The sequence below is a fragment of the Canis lupus genome, chromosome 27 (genome assembly GCF_011100685.1).
Source record: "Canis lupus familiaris isolate Mischka breed German Shepherd chromosome 27, alternate assembly UU_Cfam_GSD_1.0, whole genome shotgun sequence".
NCBI lineage: Eukaryota > Metazoa > Chordata > Mammalia > Carnivora > Canidae > Canis > Canis lupus.
The window spans coordinates 46,379,402-46,400,335 of record NC_049248.1 but is presented as its reverse complement, the minus strand read 5'-3'; the positions used below and the strand labels follow the sequence as shown (position 1 = coordinate 46,400,335).

Below are 20,934 nucleotides of genomic sequence, written 5' to 3'. Positions count from 1 at the left end.
AAGAAGCTGAGAGAAGTCACGACATTATAAGAAAAACTTGGATTGTTTGATGTCTACTATAGATTGAGTCTGCATTAAAAGAATGTTTCCGAATATCTGTATAAATATTTTTTCTTTGAAGTGAAGTTATGTAACATAATCAGAGACAGGTTTTTAAAGATTATTTATTTAATTATTTATTTAATAGAGACGGCACACATGAGTGGAGTGAGGAGCAGAGGGGGAAGGAGAGGAAGAGGGAAAGACCCTAAGCAGACCCCATGCCAAGTGCAGAGCCCAATGCGGGGCTCAATATTATGACCCCAAGGCCGTGACCTGAGCAGAAAACAAAAGTCGGCTGCTTGACTGATGGAGCCATCCATGTGCCCCCAGAGACAGGTTTCAAATTTAATTATTAACTATTTATTAATTTTATCTTTTAGTTACACTATTTTTTATCTTTCATTTTCTATGACACGACTATAACGGATTCAAAAGTAATAAAAAAATTCTACCTGTTTTTCCTGAAAATATCTGAAGTCAGACTCCCATGAAGACATATAATAAGCTTTTCCCAAAGCACAAATTTTGATTAAGTTCTTCAGCTATATAGTAGGATACGACCTCATCTGCTCATTTGGTTCAGAATCATCGATATGAAGCTTCCACCTTGTATGGGATTTAACTTGGGGAAGAGAGCCTTCAAACTTGCATAGCTAGTGTATGTAGTAGTAAAAAAAAATAGGGAAAAAGGATGAATCTTGTAGTAATTTTCAAGTAATAAAAAAGTTTTTTAAAAATTTTATTTATTTATTCATGAGAGACAGAGAGACAGAGAGGGGCACAGACGTAGGCAGAGGGAGAAGTAGGCTCCATGCAGGAAGCCCGACCTGGGACTCAGTTCCGGGTCTCCAGGATCAGGCCTTGGGCCGAAGGCAGGTGCTAATCCGCTGAGTCACCCAGGGATCCCAATAAAAAATTTTAATTATGAAAATTAAAATGAGGAATGGAGAAAGTTTAAATATCACCATTTCAGGTCTTCCTTAGAAAACTGAATCTATCGTTCCAACTCTGGAAAACTATAAGCATCTGCCTTAGGCTCAGGTCATGACCCAGGGTCCTGGGATCCAGCTCCAGGTCAGGCTTCCTGCTCAGCGGGGAGTCTGCTTCTCCCTCTCCCTCTGCCCTTCCCCCCATTCATGCGCTCTCTCTCTCTCTCTCTCTCAGCTACATAAAATCTTTTTTTAAATTACTAATTTTCATTATTTGTTGTGCCATATATCTTCTTTCCTCTTCATTTTTCCTTCTATTCACCGTATCTGTAAATGGCAGTTAAATTTACCATCTATTCCACAGACGCTAATATGTCAAGGTAGGAGCCTAATGCAATTACAGAAACATGTAGATATCATCCAAAAATTCTGACTTCGTTCTGAATGCAGGAAGTGCATAATATTTTTCTCTTTTTAAGATAGAGTTGGAGGGTTTTTATTTTGTTTTTGATTTTGACAGTCCCGAGATTGATTGCTGGGTGTCAGAAGCAGAAATACATGCTTCAGAAGAGGTATGTTGGGGTTGGCTCTCAAAGTAGAGGGCTGTACTGATATTTTTTTAATCTAATATGCCTGGTGTTAATTTCCCCTTCCTAAGGATATGTTTATTACATTTATCTATCTATCATCTCTCTATCTAATCCATAAGCTCTATTCTGAATTTGGGGCTTGAACTCACAACCCCCAAATCACAAGTTGCATGCCTACTGACTTAGCCAGACAGGAGCCCCTCATTATTGAAATAAACTTTTTCTTTTATGGTAGTTCTATATTTACAGAAAAAAACAACAAAGAGAGTACAGAGCACTACTACATATCCGTTGTCAAGCTTCCTACATTGTTAGCACCCTGCATCCCTACGGTATATTTGCCACAACCAAGGAAGCGAGGATGGGATATTACCACTAACTAAACTCCACACTTAATTCAGATTTCACAGACATTTTTTCCTCTACATGTCCTTCTGCTCTTCCAGGATTCTATCCAGGATACAGCATTAATTCTCATCTCTCCCAGGCATCTCTTGACTCAGACAATTTCCTCACAATGGTCTTGTTTGGATGACCTTATGTTTTGAGGAACCCTGATCAAGTATTTGACAGAATGTCCTTCCATTTGGCTTCCTTTGATGCTTTTATCCCCCTAAACTGAGTGGATCAAAAGACTAGAGAAGCAGCTGTATAATTGGGTAGAAACCAAAGAAACTCAAGGGATAAAGTCCTTAAATGGAGTGTGGGTTCTGAGAAGAAAAATCACAGAGAAAAAGGGGCCTTTTTGTCACCCCATACCAGCAAATTCATACTATCAACAGGATGCAACAGGATGACATAAACTGTGGTCATCGGGCCAAGGTAGTGTTTTCCAGGTTCCTTCATTATCAAAGTATCTTCATAGCTTCCGTAACCCTCTGCCAGCACTTCACCTAGGGCATCTCAGACTCGGGCGGCTAAGCCCACTCTCTTGAGGTTGGAAGGTATCTACATAGATTATTGGGAATTATTCTGTACAGAAAATTTGTCTCCTCTGATTTCTTTATTTCTCAAATTATTATGTATGGTGGACTTGATATGTATCTTACATTTTGAGTTATCATAGAATACCATGTTCTTTATTTTATGCTCAAATGCTTCCACCTTGGGTTATTGGACCTCTTTCAATTTGATGCCTGTGTCCTTTCAAAATGCTCAATGTTTTTCTTTATGTTTTAAGGACTCCCCTACTGTCTGACACTGGAAGATTCTTCACAATCATCTTGAATGTCCCCTGCGCAACCCTAGCATCAGCCATTTGTGCAATCAACCTGCTTCCTTTGGCTGGAGAATGTGATCAGAAACCAGAATCACGTTGCTAGGTGTATTGGTTGCTACTGAGGTGTCATTGCCTCTAGACTCTCAACAAACGACCCCCACACACGTGTGTTTACATAAAATCTGTCATTATCTCTGCATCTGCTCATCTGCATCAATGCTAAAGATGAGTTCATACCAATGTCCCCAACTCTAATCCTGTATCACATGATTCATCCTCGCGGTCTCCTTTGCTGGTTTGTAACCTCCTATTTCAACAGTGAGAAATGTGACGGTGGCCACCACTGGCCATGCATTTTCTTGTTCCTTCCAGGATGTACCCACTCAAGCTTCATGACTGTAACCCTATCTCTCGCTGAGAAACGACATTACCAACCAGAGTGCAGTGTCTATGCGCTGTTCCTTGTGTATTTATTTTTCTATTTTCCAGCCAGAAAGCTGTTTTTTAAAGTTACTTAGGCCAGCAGCTTTCTCTTCATTCTCTTCATTAAAATTATGTCGTATATTTGTAATGCAGTGTGATTCTGTGACCACAGCCTCCATTTCTTCCATGTATCCCCTGACTTCCTAAGTTTTAAAAATGTGAATATGTGAGTATTCATTATTTGTGTCTTGAAGGTCTACGGGCTCTGACAGATGCATAGTGCCAAGGATCCACCACAGTAATACTATTAAGATTAGTTCCACCACCAAATATCCCTTGAATTTCATGTGAACACAAGTTTTCAAATCAGCTGGGTAGATACCAAGGAGCACAAATGCTGATTTATACAATTTGTCTACTTTAATTAATAAGGTGCTGCCAGGGTGTCTGCTATACTCTTTTCCATCCTCATGAGTGATAAATGAGAGTTCCTATTGCTCTACAATCTCACCAATATTTAGTATTATCAAGTTTTTGGATTTAAGGTATTTTATAGGTGTACCAATCCATTTTGAACATTCCATTTTTTGTAATATATATATGTATATATATAATATATACATTTAAATACTATTTGCCCGCATATAAATTAACACCCAGTGCTCATCCTATCAAATCCCCTCCTCAGAGTTATTTTTTGTAGTTAAAAAAGGTTATAGTGTAATAAAAGTTTTATGAATGTGCTCTCTCTCTCTCTAACCATTTATTATCCTGTACTCACCCTTCTTCTTGCAATGATGTGAGGTGATAAAATGCCCATGGGATGAAAGGAAGTGAGGTGAATGACATAGGCATTGGGATATAATGCTAGGCTATTACTCATCTTCTGGTGCTGTGTTAGGAGGAGGATCATCTGCTTCTGGACCACAATCGACCACAGGTATCCAAAACCATGGAAAGTGAAACCATGAATAAGGAGGGGACTACTATACACTCAAACAAATTAAGAGGAATGATTGGAGCTGGAGTGCAGAAAATGGTGAAATATAGGAAATAATTTATTTGAGACATCGGTATTGAGGAAAGAAAATCTATTTTTTTTAATTCTAGACCACATTTGGAATGGTACAAAAAACACTTTGTCCTGTAAGAAAAATATCAAAATAGTCTTTGCTAAAGGAGTTTTTCTAAGTTGATTCTGTAAGAAGTTAAAAGAGAAACTTATTTTGATTAATAGTAGGTTATATACCAGAGTACTTGACTACCATTCCCCATCCTGCTGCATATTTTGCTCCCCTCCTTTTCCAACCTCACAAATTGTGTGCTCTATTAGATCATTGGGATTTTTCAGAATTGATTGCTATATTGATATATTTTGAGATTGTAGAAGTAGGCAACACACGTTAAACAGCACATCTTTTACAAGAACCTTCACTTCCGCCTTCTGCATCTTCCCATCAACATTACACTTTTACCTCATAATACACAAACGAAAGGTACACCATAGGAGTGAACCCTTATTTGTTTTCAGAAAACTTTTCTGTTGATTTTTCATATTTGGAGATTAGAATTACCTACAATTTACATTTGAAAGCACAACCTAAATTTAAAAATTATAGATAGCTACATGACAACAAAGATATTACTCTCCAAATGTAAATAACTTCATTATAATTACAACACCAATTCAACAAATATTATGAAAACAAAATGATCACATATAATTATATATCAAATACAAACTAAATAAAACCTTTGTACATGTGAACAGCAATTAACAAAGAAGAAAATTATCCAGTACAAACTGGCAAATGTGATTTGAAGCATTCAATGCAATATTTGTCTCCTCAAGATAGAATATCAGTACTAAAGATGTTCTCTTTTTAGATTAGGGTGCCCAGTTTTTAGAACATTGGATATGAAATGTCTTTCTCCAACTTTTTGATATGATCATAAAGAACAATATTAAAAATAAATACAATCGGATATAAACAACAATGATTTGTTCAGCTAAATTCATGACAGCATAAAAAACAAACAACCTCTTCCACCATCATTTCTAATCAAGAATTATGGGCCCCAAATTAGGTCCCTGTGAACAGATATATAAAAAAAAATAATTTATTACAACTCAGAAATCATCCTGCTTTGGGGTGACACTTCCTGTAATCATAAGAAATTATATATTCTAAGATTAACATCCTACCAAAGCAATTTTTCTGCCCAACATTTAAGTAGGTCCAAAGGAAAATAATAATAAAATTTAATCCTCCTTTCCCTACTACCCTCACTATCAAAAAGTTTACCTACAACGAGTGGAGAGTATAATGTGTTAATAGAAAGGCTTCAAATTTCATTGATGCTGAAGATCTAACACTGCTCTTAGGAAAGAGTGAAGGATTGCTACTACTCCTTCCATGAAAACCATTCAGTCATCTGTGGGATGGGCAACTTAAAGGATCCTTCACTGACTCAAACTTGACACCATGGTAAAAGCAAATCAGGATGAAATTATCAATGAGCCCATTAATGGGAAAGTCATAAGAAAATGGAATTAATATAAAGTGGTTTTCTTCCACAGGATTTTCCCCAATGCTTGTTTGACATCTTTGTTTCTTAGAGAGTAGATCAGAGGGTTTAACATGGGCGTGACCAATATGTAAAACACCGAAGCCACTTTACGAAGTTCAGGATTGCTTGGAGGTGTGAGATACACAAAGGAGACTGTCCCGTACAGCAAACTTACCACTCCCAAATGGGAGCTGCAGGTGGAGAAGGCTTTCTTTCTCCCTTCACTGGAGGGAATCCTCAGGACTGTGGTCACAATGTACATGTAAGACACGACAATAACAACTATCGTAGGCAAAATGATGAAGGCAGCCAAACAAAGAGATATCATCTTGTTTACAGAGAGATTGGAACAGGAGATCTTCTCAATTTGGTAAGAATCACAGTAGAAGTGATCAATGACTCGGGAAGCACAGAAAGACACTGAGAATGTTGTGCTGACTTGGATGATGGAACTGACCCAGCCACAGAGATAGGAGCCAGTCACCAGCTGAGCGCAAAGGTGTCTTGACATGTGGATACTATAAAGAAGAGGATTGCAGATGGCGATGAAGCGGTCATAGGCCATGACTGCCAGGATGAAACCTTCTGTTACAATAAAGAAGGTAAAAAAGAAGAGCTGGGTAGCACACCCCAAAAAGGAGACAGTATTTTTCTCAGACAGGAAGTTGACCATGGCTTTCGGGGCAATAATAGTGGAGTAGGAGAGGTCAATGAAGGAGAGATTGCCTAGAAAGAAATACATTGGTGTGTTCAGCTGGGAGTCAGTCACAATGATGCCAATCATACTAAAGTTCCCCAAAAGGACCATGCTATAGACCAGCAGGAATAGGAGGAAGAGGAGAATGTGGAGCTCTGGACGGACCCTGAAGCCTACAAGAGTGAAGTCAGTTACATCTGAGTAGTTGCCCGCTCCCTTGTCGTTCATGACAAGAACCTGCTAAGAGGTACAAGACAAGGTTAAAATTTGAACTTTTCACCTACTTCCTGGTGTCATAAAATATCCTTTTTCTCTTGGAATTTGGAAGTTGGAATTTGTTATTGGCACCTTGCTGTCCAACTGTGTTGGGTATGACTTGCAATACCCTTTATAGAAGCTAAATCTAGGGCATGTTGTGATTGCCCATCAGCACATAACCTGTAAGTTACCTAACCCATAGTTTTCTAATGTGACTCCCCAAATCCAGTGCCCTTCCCATTATAGCACATGTGACAGCTTCGCATAAAGCATCATTCCCTTATACCTGTTTAGCTCTTCACTCAATTTTCAGGGTAAGTTTAATATGTCTGAAGGTTTTAGAGGTGAATAGTACTCAATCTCATCTTCAATTTATAATTTCAAATTCATTTTATTCTTGATAATGCTTCCAATTCTAATTAAAGACTGATTTAAAATGCCATGAATAGGCATTAGACCCCAAAAGACGGTAATATTTAAATAGTCTGTCAGAGTTTAGGTTACCTAGAGATTTGGTTTGGTATCCAAAGTAAAAACCTTGAAAAACAGAACGCATCATCACCTTGTCCAACAAAGAAAGTTCCGACAGGCTACCATGAATTCTACATGTCTCTGTACAAATCTGTCAAAGGGACAATTTGATTTTAAACGTCTGTGCAAATGGAAAAAGAAAGTTCAAAGCAATGTATTGACATAGATGTGGAAAAGTTATTTTATAATGTCTCTATTTTGAGAGATATCCATAAACATTAAAATTTTCAAAACAATTATTTTGAATCTGTCACAGAGTTTTATAGTCTGATTTTTTCTATAACTTTCAAAACTGTTTTCTTCAATGCAGTGACAGCTATTTCTGTATTTCAGATTTTAAAATCATTTGTGATTTAAATCATCCAACAGAGGGGACAGCTAGTGTGGCTTCTCAAAGCACCAAAGGACCTAAAAAGTACTCCTTTTGGGTTTGGCATGTATGACAGAGTCACCATATTCTGCTCTCATTGTCCCTCAGGCATGTGTCTCTCTTCCTCATCCCCTGCCCTAGTCCCTCAGCTCCTACTGCTCTCAGCCCATCTTCCTCCTCCTCACCACATATTAACTTTCCTAAAAATGTTAGCACTTTAGTGCACAAGAAGAAAAAACTGGCAACGGTGCAGTAAAAGTATCCTTAGACCTCTTTTTCACGCCACTGCTCCCGTGACAAACCGCAATCCGCTGATATAATCTTAATTAAATCTATTTTTGAGATGAGCACTAAGTGTCCATGTTAACTTGTGTAAGGATATTGTTATAAGTATTGTTGTAAAACTAGGTTTAAAGGAATAAAGATTTAACGGCGGGGGGAGGGTTTCAGGCATCAGACATCAGATATTAGGTAAGTAATGGAAGAGACAAAAAGAGATTTTAGAGAAAGTAAGAAGCCTTGTCAAAGCTACCACATTCACATCATACAACTGGATATCTGGCAGTATTTTAGCAGAAAATCTCCTCTGCTTTATTTACAGTTCCCATTGCTATTAACCAATTATATTGTCTGAAACTATATCAGCCGGTTGGCATGACAGGAAATTATTGTTTTGAGATCATTATCAATTTTTTAAAGATTTTATTTATTTATTCATGAAAGACACACAGAGACAGAGAGGCAGAGACAAAGGCAAAGGGAGAAGCAGGCTCCATGCAGGGAGCTGGATGTGGGACTTGATCTCAGGTCCCCAGGATCACGCCCTGGGCTGAAGGCAGGCGCTAAGCCGCTGAACCACCCAGGGATACCCCAGATCATTATCATTTTTGAGAATAATGTGTATTCATTAAGCCACTGAACACTACGGATCACCTACGGTACGCCAGCCAATATATGGGAATACGCAACTGTCAGAAAGGACTTTCTTCCCAGAGTATGAGTGCATTGCATTTTCTTCTTTGCTTACCTTTTTATTGTGAAATAACCAGTGTGTCATGATTTGCCCTTCAGGAAAAAGGATACGATTTTTTTTGAGGTGCATACTCACTTCTTGTTATAATTTGTAACAAATAAATTTCACCAATCAGAAAATAATTTTTATGCATGAAGGCACACAGACATACTCATGAATGGCTAATTATTTGACTAAAATAAACATTAATTTATCTTATCTCTTACCTGAATATGCCTTTCTTTACTTTTCTTGGATAATTCTCTAATGGTAGATGCAAGGATACCAAAGCTATTGTGCTTAATTCTAGAAATGCAAAAAAATTCATAAAATCATACAAAGAAAATTAAAGACGACACCAAAATTTAACATTTTTTAAAATTGATATTTCACACAAGACATAAAATCTTGCTTTGAAATACACAATTTTAATCTGTTTTAGGTTCTGCTTGTGGATTAATAATACCCTTTTCTTCACTTCAGGGTATCTTTTTGTCTCCTTAGTAGTGTTTCTGCCTGAATATCCCCTGTAATTTTGTACCTTTGGAGAGACAAGAGGATGGAAGAGGGATCTAATGAGGTCTCCTCCAGCCCAGTGAATGTTTCTCTGTAGAAACTGAAGAGAAAATGCCCCTGAAGCTGTAGAGCCACCCCGCATGAGCATGCCTCTCCTGCACTAGGGTTTCTCACAGTCCTTGGACTGAGGCAGATGACAGCGAATGGGAATTTAAGCAAGGCAAAGACAAAATCACCAGTGAATAAAGGAGTCCCTGATGGCCTGGGGAACGTGGCAGAGGAGTCCTGGTGCCCTTAGTTAGCTCTACTGCAAGCATTTCAGGTAATTACAGCATGGATTGGGTAGAAAGGAGTCCCTCAGAAAGAAGTAAGAATAAGTCAATTATGGGATGATAACAATGGCAGGCTGCACGTCCATCCCATGAGGCCCACATAGAAGAGACAAAAAGAATAGATTATATTTACTCTTATTACTCACCTTGACTTAACTCTAGATCTCTTTTCATATATTCTTATTAGAAAAAAAACTTGTTTTAAGATTAAGATAATATATTTTACATAATTTCCGTTCCTCAGTTTAATTTTTGCCTTTTTCAGTCACACAGAATTTATCCACTGATGCTTTTACGTGACAGCTCATAGTATTGTATTGTCTGGGTTCATTGTCCCTATTTTCTCATCAGATCTTACTCTCTGCTAAATGACTCCCAACTGAATAAAATACATTACAGATGATGTTACCAGTGTATTCATAATTAATATCAATAATCAAGAGTACTAATAAGTAGGTCTAGGTCCCTGGTATACACTACCCATTCTAATGGGGAGAACTTCGCCCTGTTTCAGCTCCTGTTCTCAAACTGGTCTGCCACACTTTCTAATGGATATCTGCTGGATATTTTTATTTTTTTCTCTGCTGTTGTATATTTAGAAACCCCATTGTTGATTTGCTTTGTCCTCCACAGTGGCTAATAACATCCAGGTCTTGAGACTGTTGGTGGTTTGTTCTCACTTTCTTGTACTTGGAGATTTGTAGTAGTGCATTTTCATCTAAATTTGTGGTAAAACTGTCCATGAGATTTGGTTTTTCTCTCTAGATATCTCTCTGTTTTCGTGTGGATATTTAGAGAGATCCAATAACTACGCTGCCACTGCTACCCGCTCTTCCTAGAAGCTTGTGTGGAAACCTGTCAAACATGATGTCTTCTCTGGTACAAGAACTGAACTGTAGTAAGCATTTTGGCCCCCAAAACTTTGCTCTCTAGTGCCACATCCATGGTTATGTTATATTACATAGCAAAAGAGGTTTGTATAGGAAATTAAGATTATTAATTAGCTGATTTTTAAGACTTTCTTAAATCTTTACTTTTTTTTTTTCTTTTTTTTTTTTATTTATTTTTTTTTATTGGTGTTCAATTTACTAACATACAGAATAACACCCAGTGCCCGTCACCCATTCACTCCCACCCCCCGCCCTCCTCCCCTTCTACCACCCCTAGTTCGTTTCCCAGAGTTAGCAGTCTTTATGTTCTGTCTCCCTTTCTGATATTTCCCACACATTTCTTCTCCCTTCCCTTATTTTCCCTTTCACTATTATTTATATTCCCCAAATGAATGAGAACATATAATGTTTGTCCTACTTTTTAAGTATTTCCCACTTTCTAGACTAAGAACCGAAGTGTGAGACTTGAAACCAATAAAATCTAGAAGAGAACACAGGTATTTATTTCTCTGATATTGGTCACAGCAAAATCCTTCTAGTCATGTCTCCTGAGGCAAGGCAAACAAAAACAAACAAACAAACAAAAAACTATTCATATACATCAAAATAAAAACCTTCTGCACAGTGAAGGAAACAACCACCAAAACTAAAAGTGGGTATTGCATGGGAGAAAATATTTGCAAATGATGTATTCAATCAAGGATTATATTCAAAGTATAAAGAACTTATGAAACTCAACACACACAAACAAAATTAACCCCAAATAATTCAATTTAAAAATGGGCAGAAGATGTGGACAGACATTTCTCCAAATAGAACATACAAATGGCCAACAGACACATAAAAAGATGCTCAACATCACTCATCATCAGGGCAATGCAAATCAAAACCACAATGAGAAATCACCTCACTCTTGACAGAATGGCTAAAATAAAAAAACGCAAAAAATAGCAAGTGTTGGCAAGGATGTGGAGAAAAAGAAATCCTTGTGTACTGTTGCAGGAATGCAAACTGGTACAGTCACTGTAGAAGATAGTATGGAGCTTCCTCAAAAAATATAACTACTCTATGATCCAATAATTGCACTAGTGGGTATTTACCAAAAAAAATACAAAAACACTAATTCAAAGGGATACATGCACCCCAAGTTTATTGCAGCATTATTTATAATGGCCAAATTACGGTAGTAGCCCAAGTGTCTATGAACAGATGAATGGATAAAGAAGATGTGGTATTTATATACCATGGAATATTATTCAGCCATAAAAAAGAATGAAGTCTTGCCACTTGCAACAACATGGACAGATGTAGGGAGTATTATGCTAAGTGAAATGAGCCAGTCAGAGAAAGACAAATAACATATGATTTAACTTACACATGGAATTTAAGAAACAAACAAACCAAAGAGGAGGAAAAAGACAAACCAAAAAGCACAGTTAACTAGAGAGAACAAATAGGTGGTTACCAGAGGGGTGGTGGGTAGAGGGATGGGTGAAATAGGTGAAAGGAACTAATAGTACATTCTTCTTGACAAGCACTAAGTAGTATATGGAACTGTTGAATAACTGTATGGGACATCGGAAACTAATATATACTGTATGTTAACTACACTGGAATTAAAATTTAAAAAAAATAAAAATAAGTAAATATGTCCCATTTTTACTTGCCAAGATTTAAAGGTCTTCCCTCAAAAAAAAATAAAAATAAAAATAAAGGTCTTCCCTCTCTAAAAAGTCAGCACTGCATTATGTACATTATCTACATGGTACAATTGTATTGAAGTAAACTTTTCTGCTGAGATGCATTAGATGAAAGAGATGGCTCACCAAAAAAAAAAAAAAAAAAAAAAAAAAAAAAGGAGGCGTGTTTTCTTTAGGGAGTGTTGAAATACCTTTTTTTGAGGAACCTCTCCTCCATATGCCCAGGAAGGCTACACCCATTAGGAACCCTACTGTCACCTATTTACAAATACTCTGTGATGTTTAATTGTCAGAAACAAAAGATAATGAATAAAGTCAAACACTGTCTTGGAGAGTCTTATAATCTTGATCCAGTCAAATCATCCACGGTCATTGAAGACCTCTTTGTCTCTGGGGAGATAATCATTTGACCCAGAATTCTCTGCTGGTTCTCTCTGTGGAGAACATCTTATTGTTCAAAAGAGTTGCAGAGTTGATCCCAGAACCTGGGAGAGGGGCTGTTCATTCAGACTGCTCCAAGGAACGACAGAGATGCATATATTTATAATTTTGTTAAAAGGAAATTAAGAATTGAGTGAATATTTTCTTTTAACTGAAAATATGAATTAATTTGACTTGGACTTTTTCAAATTTCTTCCAAAAAGCATGAGGACTCTGTGGATGCCAATGTATGACAAAACAAAACATGACATTAGGTTGTCTATAATTTTATCAATTAATTCAACATCTAACACGGGGGATCTTATTTTACTTACATTGCAAGAGACTTTCCCACCTTGAAGACTTCCAGAGCAAATCGTATTTAGTTCAATCACAGAATTATTATAGCGATTTTGATCACTGCAGATTTTTTTAAATTTCTTGTAATCACATTTTTAACTATAATATATTTTATGTACATTATATTAGTTGTAGGTGCACAATGTAATAATTTAATGTGTATGTATTAGAAAGTGATCACCACAGTAACTCTAGTTCAATTCCATCAACATAGAGGATTACAAATTTTTTTCTTTTGCGATGAGAAATGTTAAGATCATTCTCTTGGTAACTTTCAAATATACGATATTATTAACTATAGTCAATATGCTGTGCCTTATATCCCCAGGAATTATTTATTATATAACTGGAATTCTGTAGGTTTAAGCCATTTTCATCCATCTTGCCAACTACTTGTACCCCACCTCTATCAACCATCAATCTTTTCTGTGTATTTTTGAGTTGTTTTTTAAAGATTTCACATGTAATTGATATTATATGGTATTTATCTTTCTCTGTCTGACTTATTTCACTTAGCGTAATACCCTCAAGATCCAACCATGTTGCTGCAAATGGCAAAATTCCATTTTTTTAATGACTGAGTAATATTCCATTATATATATAATATATTTACATATTTTTATATATTTATACATAGGTAAAATTTTCATATGTTTATACAAATTTTCCTTATCCATTCATCCATTGAAAGACACTTAGGTTGTTTCCACATCTTGGCTATAGGAAATAATGCTACAATGTACGTGATGATGTATATATTTTTTCAAGTTAGTGTTTTTGTATTCTTCAAATAAATATTCAGAAGTGGAATTACTAGATCATATGAAAAATCTACTTTTGATTTTTTGAAGAACCTCCATACTGTTTTTCATACTGGGTGCACCAATTTACATTCTCACCATCAATGCTCAAGAGTTCCCTTGCTCCACATGCCTGCCAACACATTATTTATTGTCTGTTTGGTAATAGACACTTTAACATTCTAACAGGTATGAGGTAATATCTTGTTGTGTTGGCTTTTTTTTTAAGATTTAATTTATTTATTTGACAGAGGGAGAGAGAGAGAGAGAGAACACAAGCAAGGGGAGTGGCAGGTGGAGGGAGATGGAGAAGCAGACTCTCCATCAAGCAGGGAGCCTGACACAGGGCTCAATCCCAAGACCCGGATCACAACCTGAGTCAAAGACAGATGCTTAATAGACTGAGCCACCTAGGTGCCCTCGTTGTGGTTTTGATTTACATCTCCCTGATGATTAGCAATATTGTGCAACTTTTCATGCACCTGTAGGTCATCTGTATTTCCATCTTTGGAAATTATGTATTCAGATCCTCTTCCTATTTTTTTAAATTGAATTATTCTTTTACTATTGAACTGTATGTTCTTTTACTTTTACATATTTTGGATATGAGCATCTTATAGATGATCTGCAAATATTTTGTTCCAATCAGTAAGTTGCCTTTTCATTTTGTTAATGACTTCTTTTGCTGTGCAGAAGCTTTTTAGATTGTTGCAGTTCCACTTGTTTATTTCTGCTTTTCACGTCTTTGCTTTCAAATGCAGAAAATCAACACTGAGATCAATGCGAAGGAACTTACTGCATGTGTTTTCTTCTCGGAGCTTTAGAATTTCTGGTCTTATGTTCAAGTTAGTTTTTCTGTATTGTGTAAAATAATGGCACAATTTCAATCTTCTGCATGTGGAAGTCCAGTTTCCCGAACACCATTTATTGAAAGGACTGCCCTTTCCCCATTATATTACCTTGGTTCTGTTGCCACAATTTAACTGGTCATATATATGTCAAGTTTTTTTCTCATGGATGAAATAGAAAATGCTGAGAACCAAGAGAAGCAACTGCTAACAGAATATGGCCTTCAGAGAATGAAGCTATTCTAAAAAAAAAAAAAAAAAGAAAAAAGAAAGAAAAAAGAATGAAAATGATAACTTTCGTCCCTAAACATCATACAGCTGGTGCAGGCACTTCATCATTTTTATCTGTAGGAAATTTAGGTTTTGTTGCCATTAGTGACTCTTCAATGTTTGATGAAAAGCAATGCATATGCAAAATTGACCATACCTAGGGAGACCCTTAGGTAAAGTGATAATTAAAAAACAAAACAAAACAAACAAACAAACAAACAAAAACAAAAAACCTGCCCTAAAATAACTGCTTTCCTGCTTTTTAAGCAGATTTGAAAAGAAATTTAATTTGACTAGGAAAATAAAACAGAACTGGACTTACTCTGACCAAGGTATAGGGTGACCTTGCCCATTTCCAGTTATTTCCAACCAATCTCCCTTACTCAGAACAATCAATACAGACATTTGGTGCTTTTTGAAAGTTTTTGTTAAGCCAATTTGCTTTTATGAAGGAACTGAATTAGCAAATGTTTTCACTACACTAAACAAAATATATCCAAAAAGAATTTTCCTTTAATGAAAAAAAGGTGAAAACTGAAAATAGCATTCAGTGTTTCTTTTGCAGCAAACCATTCTAGAGGCACAGCCAAGCTCCTTCCCGGGGAACTACACTCGGCATCTCAGCATCAAGCCACCATAACTTTAACTTGTCTGTGAGCATCTGTGCTTCATCTGAGTTTATTTTGTGCATCTGTTAGCAAGATGCACAAAATAAAGTATCATAAGGTATTAGAAAAATCTGAGAGGTTATTTTTTGGGTCTGAGAATGGTAAAAAATTATATATATATGTTACATATCAATTGATGTTAATTGCTTCTTTGATTTATGCTATTTGGGCTTAGGAGAGGTTTTATAAGAATGCTCTGCTTTTGGATAGGAGGGTAAATCTGCAACTGAAAAATACTTTGCTCAATTACCCATTGTTCTAGAAGTTTCATGCTATCACAGGACCCACATTCTTTAGATTTAACTGAAGCGCCCACGAGATGGCAGCAAACTGCGGTTGTAGCCAGGGTTTGCTTCTGGAGCCAGAACTCTCCAGAAATCCTGAGCAGTTCTGTACATCTTTGCCTGGATCATAACATTCTTTTTATTTTGCAATCTGTTTGCTCATGTTTTATAAACTCTTTTTCTTTGCTTTTAAATATTTATTTATTTCAGAGAGAGAGCAAGAGCGAGTGGGGTTGTGGCAGAGGGAGCAAATCCCCAAGCAGGCTCCCCACTGAGCACAGAGCCCATGACCCAGGAGACCATGACCTGAGCTGAAACCAGGAGTCAGACACTCAACTGACTGAGAAACCCAAGAGCCTCTAGAACTGTTTTTCTTAGTAATTGTAATGTGTTTACAGTAAAGGAAATTTAATAAGTCAAAGAGACGCTAAGAAAGCTTTAGAAAGACTCACTGGAGAAAATATGGTCTTTGCTACGTATGGAGATGTTCACTAGCTATTCCCAGAAACAAAAATAAAATTGATACATTTTATTTTTTTTGATATATTTTAAAGGGCAATAGAAAAGATTAGAAAGCATAGAGGAATATATGATTCTCATAAATGTGAGTTGAGTTTTAAGAAATAAAATAATAAACTATTTTCCACATATGAGTATATAGGACACAGAATTTTAAATATCTGTAAAATTACAGTGATCTCATATTTCTTATACGTTAAATGATAAAATAATGTTTTCTGGAAAAACATTATTGTATTTCAGATCATTCATTTCTAATATAAGAACAACTACAGGGCAATTATAATTTCACAAGCCTGCAAACCTACTATTCACAAAAGATGAGTTATAATAATTAGTTGTATCTTAAGAGTTGAAAGATAAAAATGTGACACTTATTTGCTAAACATAGACAAAAGTGATGTGATATAGGCTTAAAGACAAAAATAGCTGAAATATTATTTTCTCAAAAGGACATAAAAAAGAGAAATATACATAAAACAAGAAAATATTACAATAAAAAAGGAAGAAAAATAATAGACTATAATAATGAATGTAAATGAGATATACTACCCACAACTTAAGAAAATTGCATTTCTATTGGGGTAGGAGAAACTTGACTTATAAAATGTCACATTTATATAAAATGCCATATAAAAAAGAGAAATATCAAAGTTAACAAGATACACTAGATAAAATTTTTTTAAAAAGTCATATGTGATCTTGATATTAAATAAGGTAAAATTCTGCATAAAGCACTTGTATATATAATAAGAAATGAATCTATATTAATGCAATATGTAATTAATTGTCATGTTTTATATAACACAATAAAGCAAAAAGTATTGTAATGGAGAAAATGACCAAAACCACAAATGATACTTAAATACATTCAGTTTGTAATATATAAACAAAAATCAATGAAAATAGAGACAGCTGAACATCATTATTAATACATTTGAGTTAACAAATACCTTTATGATATTAAAAAAACATGTAGGTTCAAACTTTCACTGAACCAATGTCACATAAGTTTTACCTCTAAGGGCTTCAGAATCAGAAAGTTCTGTTTCAAAAAAAAAAAAAAAGTTCTGTTTCAGCCCTGGCCTTGATTGCTAGCTACTGACAATGTGAACTTGAACACAGTACTTAATTCTTCTGAGATACAATTCCTATTCTTGGAGAATAATTACTACAGATTATACAGTTGATACATATAATGTCACCTTCACCATAAGTCTGATGTGAGGAGTAAGAAAACATATGTATATTTTATACAGCATCTGACATAATTAGTATTTTTCCTTAATACCAACTCTTAAAGAAAGTACTAATTAAAAGTCTTCAAAAATTGACTGCTAAGTAAGACTTTAAATCTAATATTTAATTGGAAAAACTCTAAGCATTGAGAAAAATTTTAGTAATTTGAACTCATATAAAATAAAAACATAGTAATTTTAAAAGTTCTCCAAGTCCTAGAATTATGTTAGAAAATACAAGCTAATAAAGACTTTTGTCACAACAGCAACTAATACATAAAATATGTTTACTAAGAAATGTGTGGATCTCAAATATATAAATTCCATTACATTGCTAAAACATATAAAAAAGATGATAATGATGATGGTAATAAAAATACTACTGCACAATACCACTAATTTATACTTTCTTGTGCTAAAAGCTTGAGTCATAGTATTTTATGTGATCTTACATCTGTGGAGTGGAGATAAATTGATGGCTCCCATTCAGTCTTTAAACCACCCAAGGCCTTCAAACACCTGTGTTCAGTCACAGGACATGGACTTAGCCTGTGCTGTCTGATATCATCAGCAATAATAATAAACTTGTTCTTACAAATGAATATCGTAAATAGATCAATTATTTACTAAATGCAATCCTGCTAAAATAGGAAATATTTTTCAAATGCAAAATATTTCTGAAATTCACTGATATAAAGTATTACTAGCTGAGATATTTTTTAAAACTATGTCACCCTACAAGGCATTAAAGCTTATTGGGCAACAAGCATGTGGTAACAGCATAAAATCAACAAGCAAATCCGTGGAACAAAAATACCTTGAATTATGATCTAGATTGCCTCAAATGGACTATATGAGCACAATACTAAACTTCATAAACCAACAGAAATTATTATTAAATAATAATGTTAAATAGCAACTCTTAATGTTTACTTTTTTTTACTATTTACTTCTTAAAGATTGAAATGAAGATATTATCACATCAGAAATTAAAAACAGATAATGCTTTTATATATTCTAAACACAGAAACACCATTTTTTAACACTTAGAAAAACATCTGTTGCCATATATAAAAATATACTTGATAAGCTAATTCTCCAAGTACAAGGATAACTGGGACGCTTGGGAAGTGACTGTGCCACTGCATCACGGTCTGACCCAGGACAGGAAGGGATCACTTCCTGTGCAGCACTCTTCTCACAGCATCTTTCACGTCTCTGTTTCTCAGACTGTATATCAGAGGGTTTAGCATTGGGATGATGAGTGTGTAGAGCACAGCCACGACCTTGTTTTGCCCTGGGGAGGAGATGGCCCCGGGCTGGGCGTACATGAAGAACACGGTCCCATAGAACAAAGTCACCGTGGCCATGTGGGAGCCACAGGTGGAGAAGGTCTTACCCCTGCCGTGGGTGGAGGGGATCTTCAGGACAGTGGAGAGTATGTAAGCATAGGAAACCAGGATGACAGTCGTGGTGGTGACAATGATGAGGGCGGAGAGGATGAACAGCACCATCTCGTTCACAGACGTGTCTACACATGAGATCTTGATCAGGGCTGAGACGTCACAGAAGAAGTGATCCAGGTGGTTTTCTCCACAGAAACGCAAGCTGAAGGTGAATCCTGTGTGGACCATGGAGTTAAGGCCTCCACAGATGTAGGAGCCAGTCACCAGCTGAGCGCACACTTTCTGGGACATGTGCACAGGGTAAAGGAGAGGGGAGCAAATGGCTGAGAATCGATCGAAGGCCATGACAGCCAAAAGAATGCTTTCAGTTGTGACAAACAGAGCAAAGAAGAAAAATTGGGCTGCACAGCCATTGTAGGAAATCTTCTTTTCATGAGACAGGAAGTTGGCTAAAGTTTTGGGAGCAATGACTGTGGAGTAGCAGAGATCTACATAGGACAAGTGTCTAAGGAAGAAATACATAGGCGTGTGAAGCCTCGAGTCCATCCTGATGACAATTATCATGCTGACATTTCCCACCACAGTGACCACGTAGACCAGCAAGAAGAATAGGAATAAGAGGATCTGTATGTCTGGAGCTGTTCTGAAGCCCAGCAGAATGAACTCAGTCACTCCTGAGGAATTCCTGCTCAGCTTGCTCTTCATGGCTGAGATGCAGGGGGAACTGGAGAGGTGGTAAACATGAAAGAAATGAGTGATCAGAATACTTGTTTTAGTAAAAAAGTTAACTAAAACCAGCGTGGAAAAATTTCATCATGTTGTCCCCAATAAATGACAAAAAGCGATATCTGTTTTTTAAAAACAGACTGGTGTTTTTTAAGTTTTTCTAAACGAACTAGGGGTGGTGGAAGGGGAGGTGGGCGGGGGGTGGGGGTGAATGGGTGACGGGCACTGAGGGGGGCATTTGATGGGATGAGCACTGGGTGTTATTCTATATGTTGGCAAATTGAACACCAATAAAAAATAAATTTATTATTTAAAAAAAGAAGTGTATCTCAAAAGGGTGAACAATCAGATTAAATTCTTTACTAGAAGACTTTTTTTTAATAAATTTATTTTTTATTGGTGTTCAATTTGCCAACATATAGAATAACACCCAGTGCTCATCCCATCAAATGCCCCCCTCAGTGCCCATCACCCATTCACCCCCACCCCCCGCCCACCTCCCCTTCCACCACCCCTAGTTCGTTTCCCAGAGTTAGTAGTCTTCATGTTCTGTCTGCCTTTCTGATATTTCCTATCCATTTCTTCTCCCTTCCCTTCTATTCCCTTTCACTATTATTTATATTCCCCAAATGAATGAGAACATACAATGTTTGTCCTTCTCCGATTGACTTACTTCACTCAGCATAATATCCTCCAGTTCCATTCACGTTGAAGCAAATGGTGGGTATTTGTCGTTTCTAATGGCTGAGGAATATTCCATTGTATACATAGACCACATCTTCTTTATCCATCATCTTTCGATGGACACCGAGGCTCCTTCCACAGTTTGGCTATTGTGGACATTGCTGCTAGAAACATCGGGGTGCAGGTGTCCCGGCGTTTCATTGCATCTGGATCTTTGGGGTAAATCCCCAGCAGTGCAATTGCTGGGTCATAGGGCAGGTCTATTTTTAAGTCTTTGAGGAACCTCCACACAGTTTTCCACAGTGGCTGCACCAGTTCACATTCCCACCAACAGTGCAGGAGGCTTCCCCTTTCTCCACATCCTCTCCAACATTTGTGGTTTCCTGCCTTGTTCATTTTCACCATTCTCACTGGTGTGAGGTGGGATCTCATTGTGGTTTTGATTTGTATTTCCCTGATGGCAAGTGATGCAGAGCATTTTCTCATATTCATGTTGGCCATGTCTATGTCTTCGTCTGTGAGATTTCTCTTCATGTCTTTTGCCCATTTCATGATTGGATTGTTTGTTTCCTGGGTGTTGAGTTTATTAAGTTCTTTATAGATCTTGGAAACTAGCCCTTGATCTGATACG

At 36.5% G+C, this 20,934-nt stretch overlaps 2 protein-coding genes across 2 annotated transcripts; both read right to left on the bottom strand.

Annotated features, from left to right (window-relative positions):
* Positions 1-5,757: 5,757 nt before the first annotated feature.
* Positions 5,758-6,699, bottom strand: OR9K1 (olfactory receptor family 9 subfamily K member 1). Its single transcript, NM_001388854.1, has one exon. It carries the CDS (start codon positions 6,697-6,699, stop codon positions 5,758-5,760), a length of 942 nt encoding a protein of 313 aa, NP_001375783.1.
* Positions 6,700-18,662: 11,963 nt separating this feature from the next.
* Positions 18,663-19,598, bottom strand: OR9R5 (olfactory receptor family 9 subfamily R member 5). The gene has a single exon (NM_001388855.1). The coding sequence runs from the start codon at positions 19,596-19,598 to the stop codon at positions 18,663-18,665; it is 936 nt and encodes a 311-aa protein (NP_001375784.1).
* Between the last annotated feature and the right edge of the window lie 1,336 nt (positions 19,599-20,934).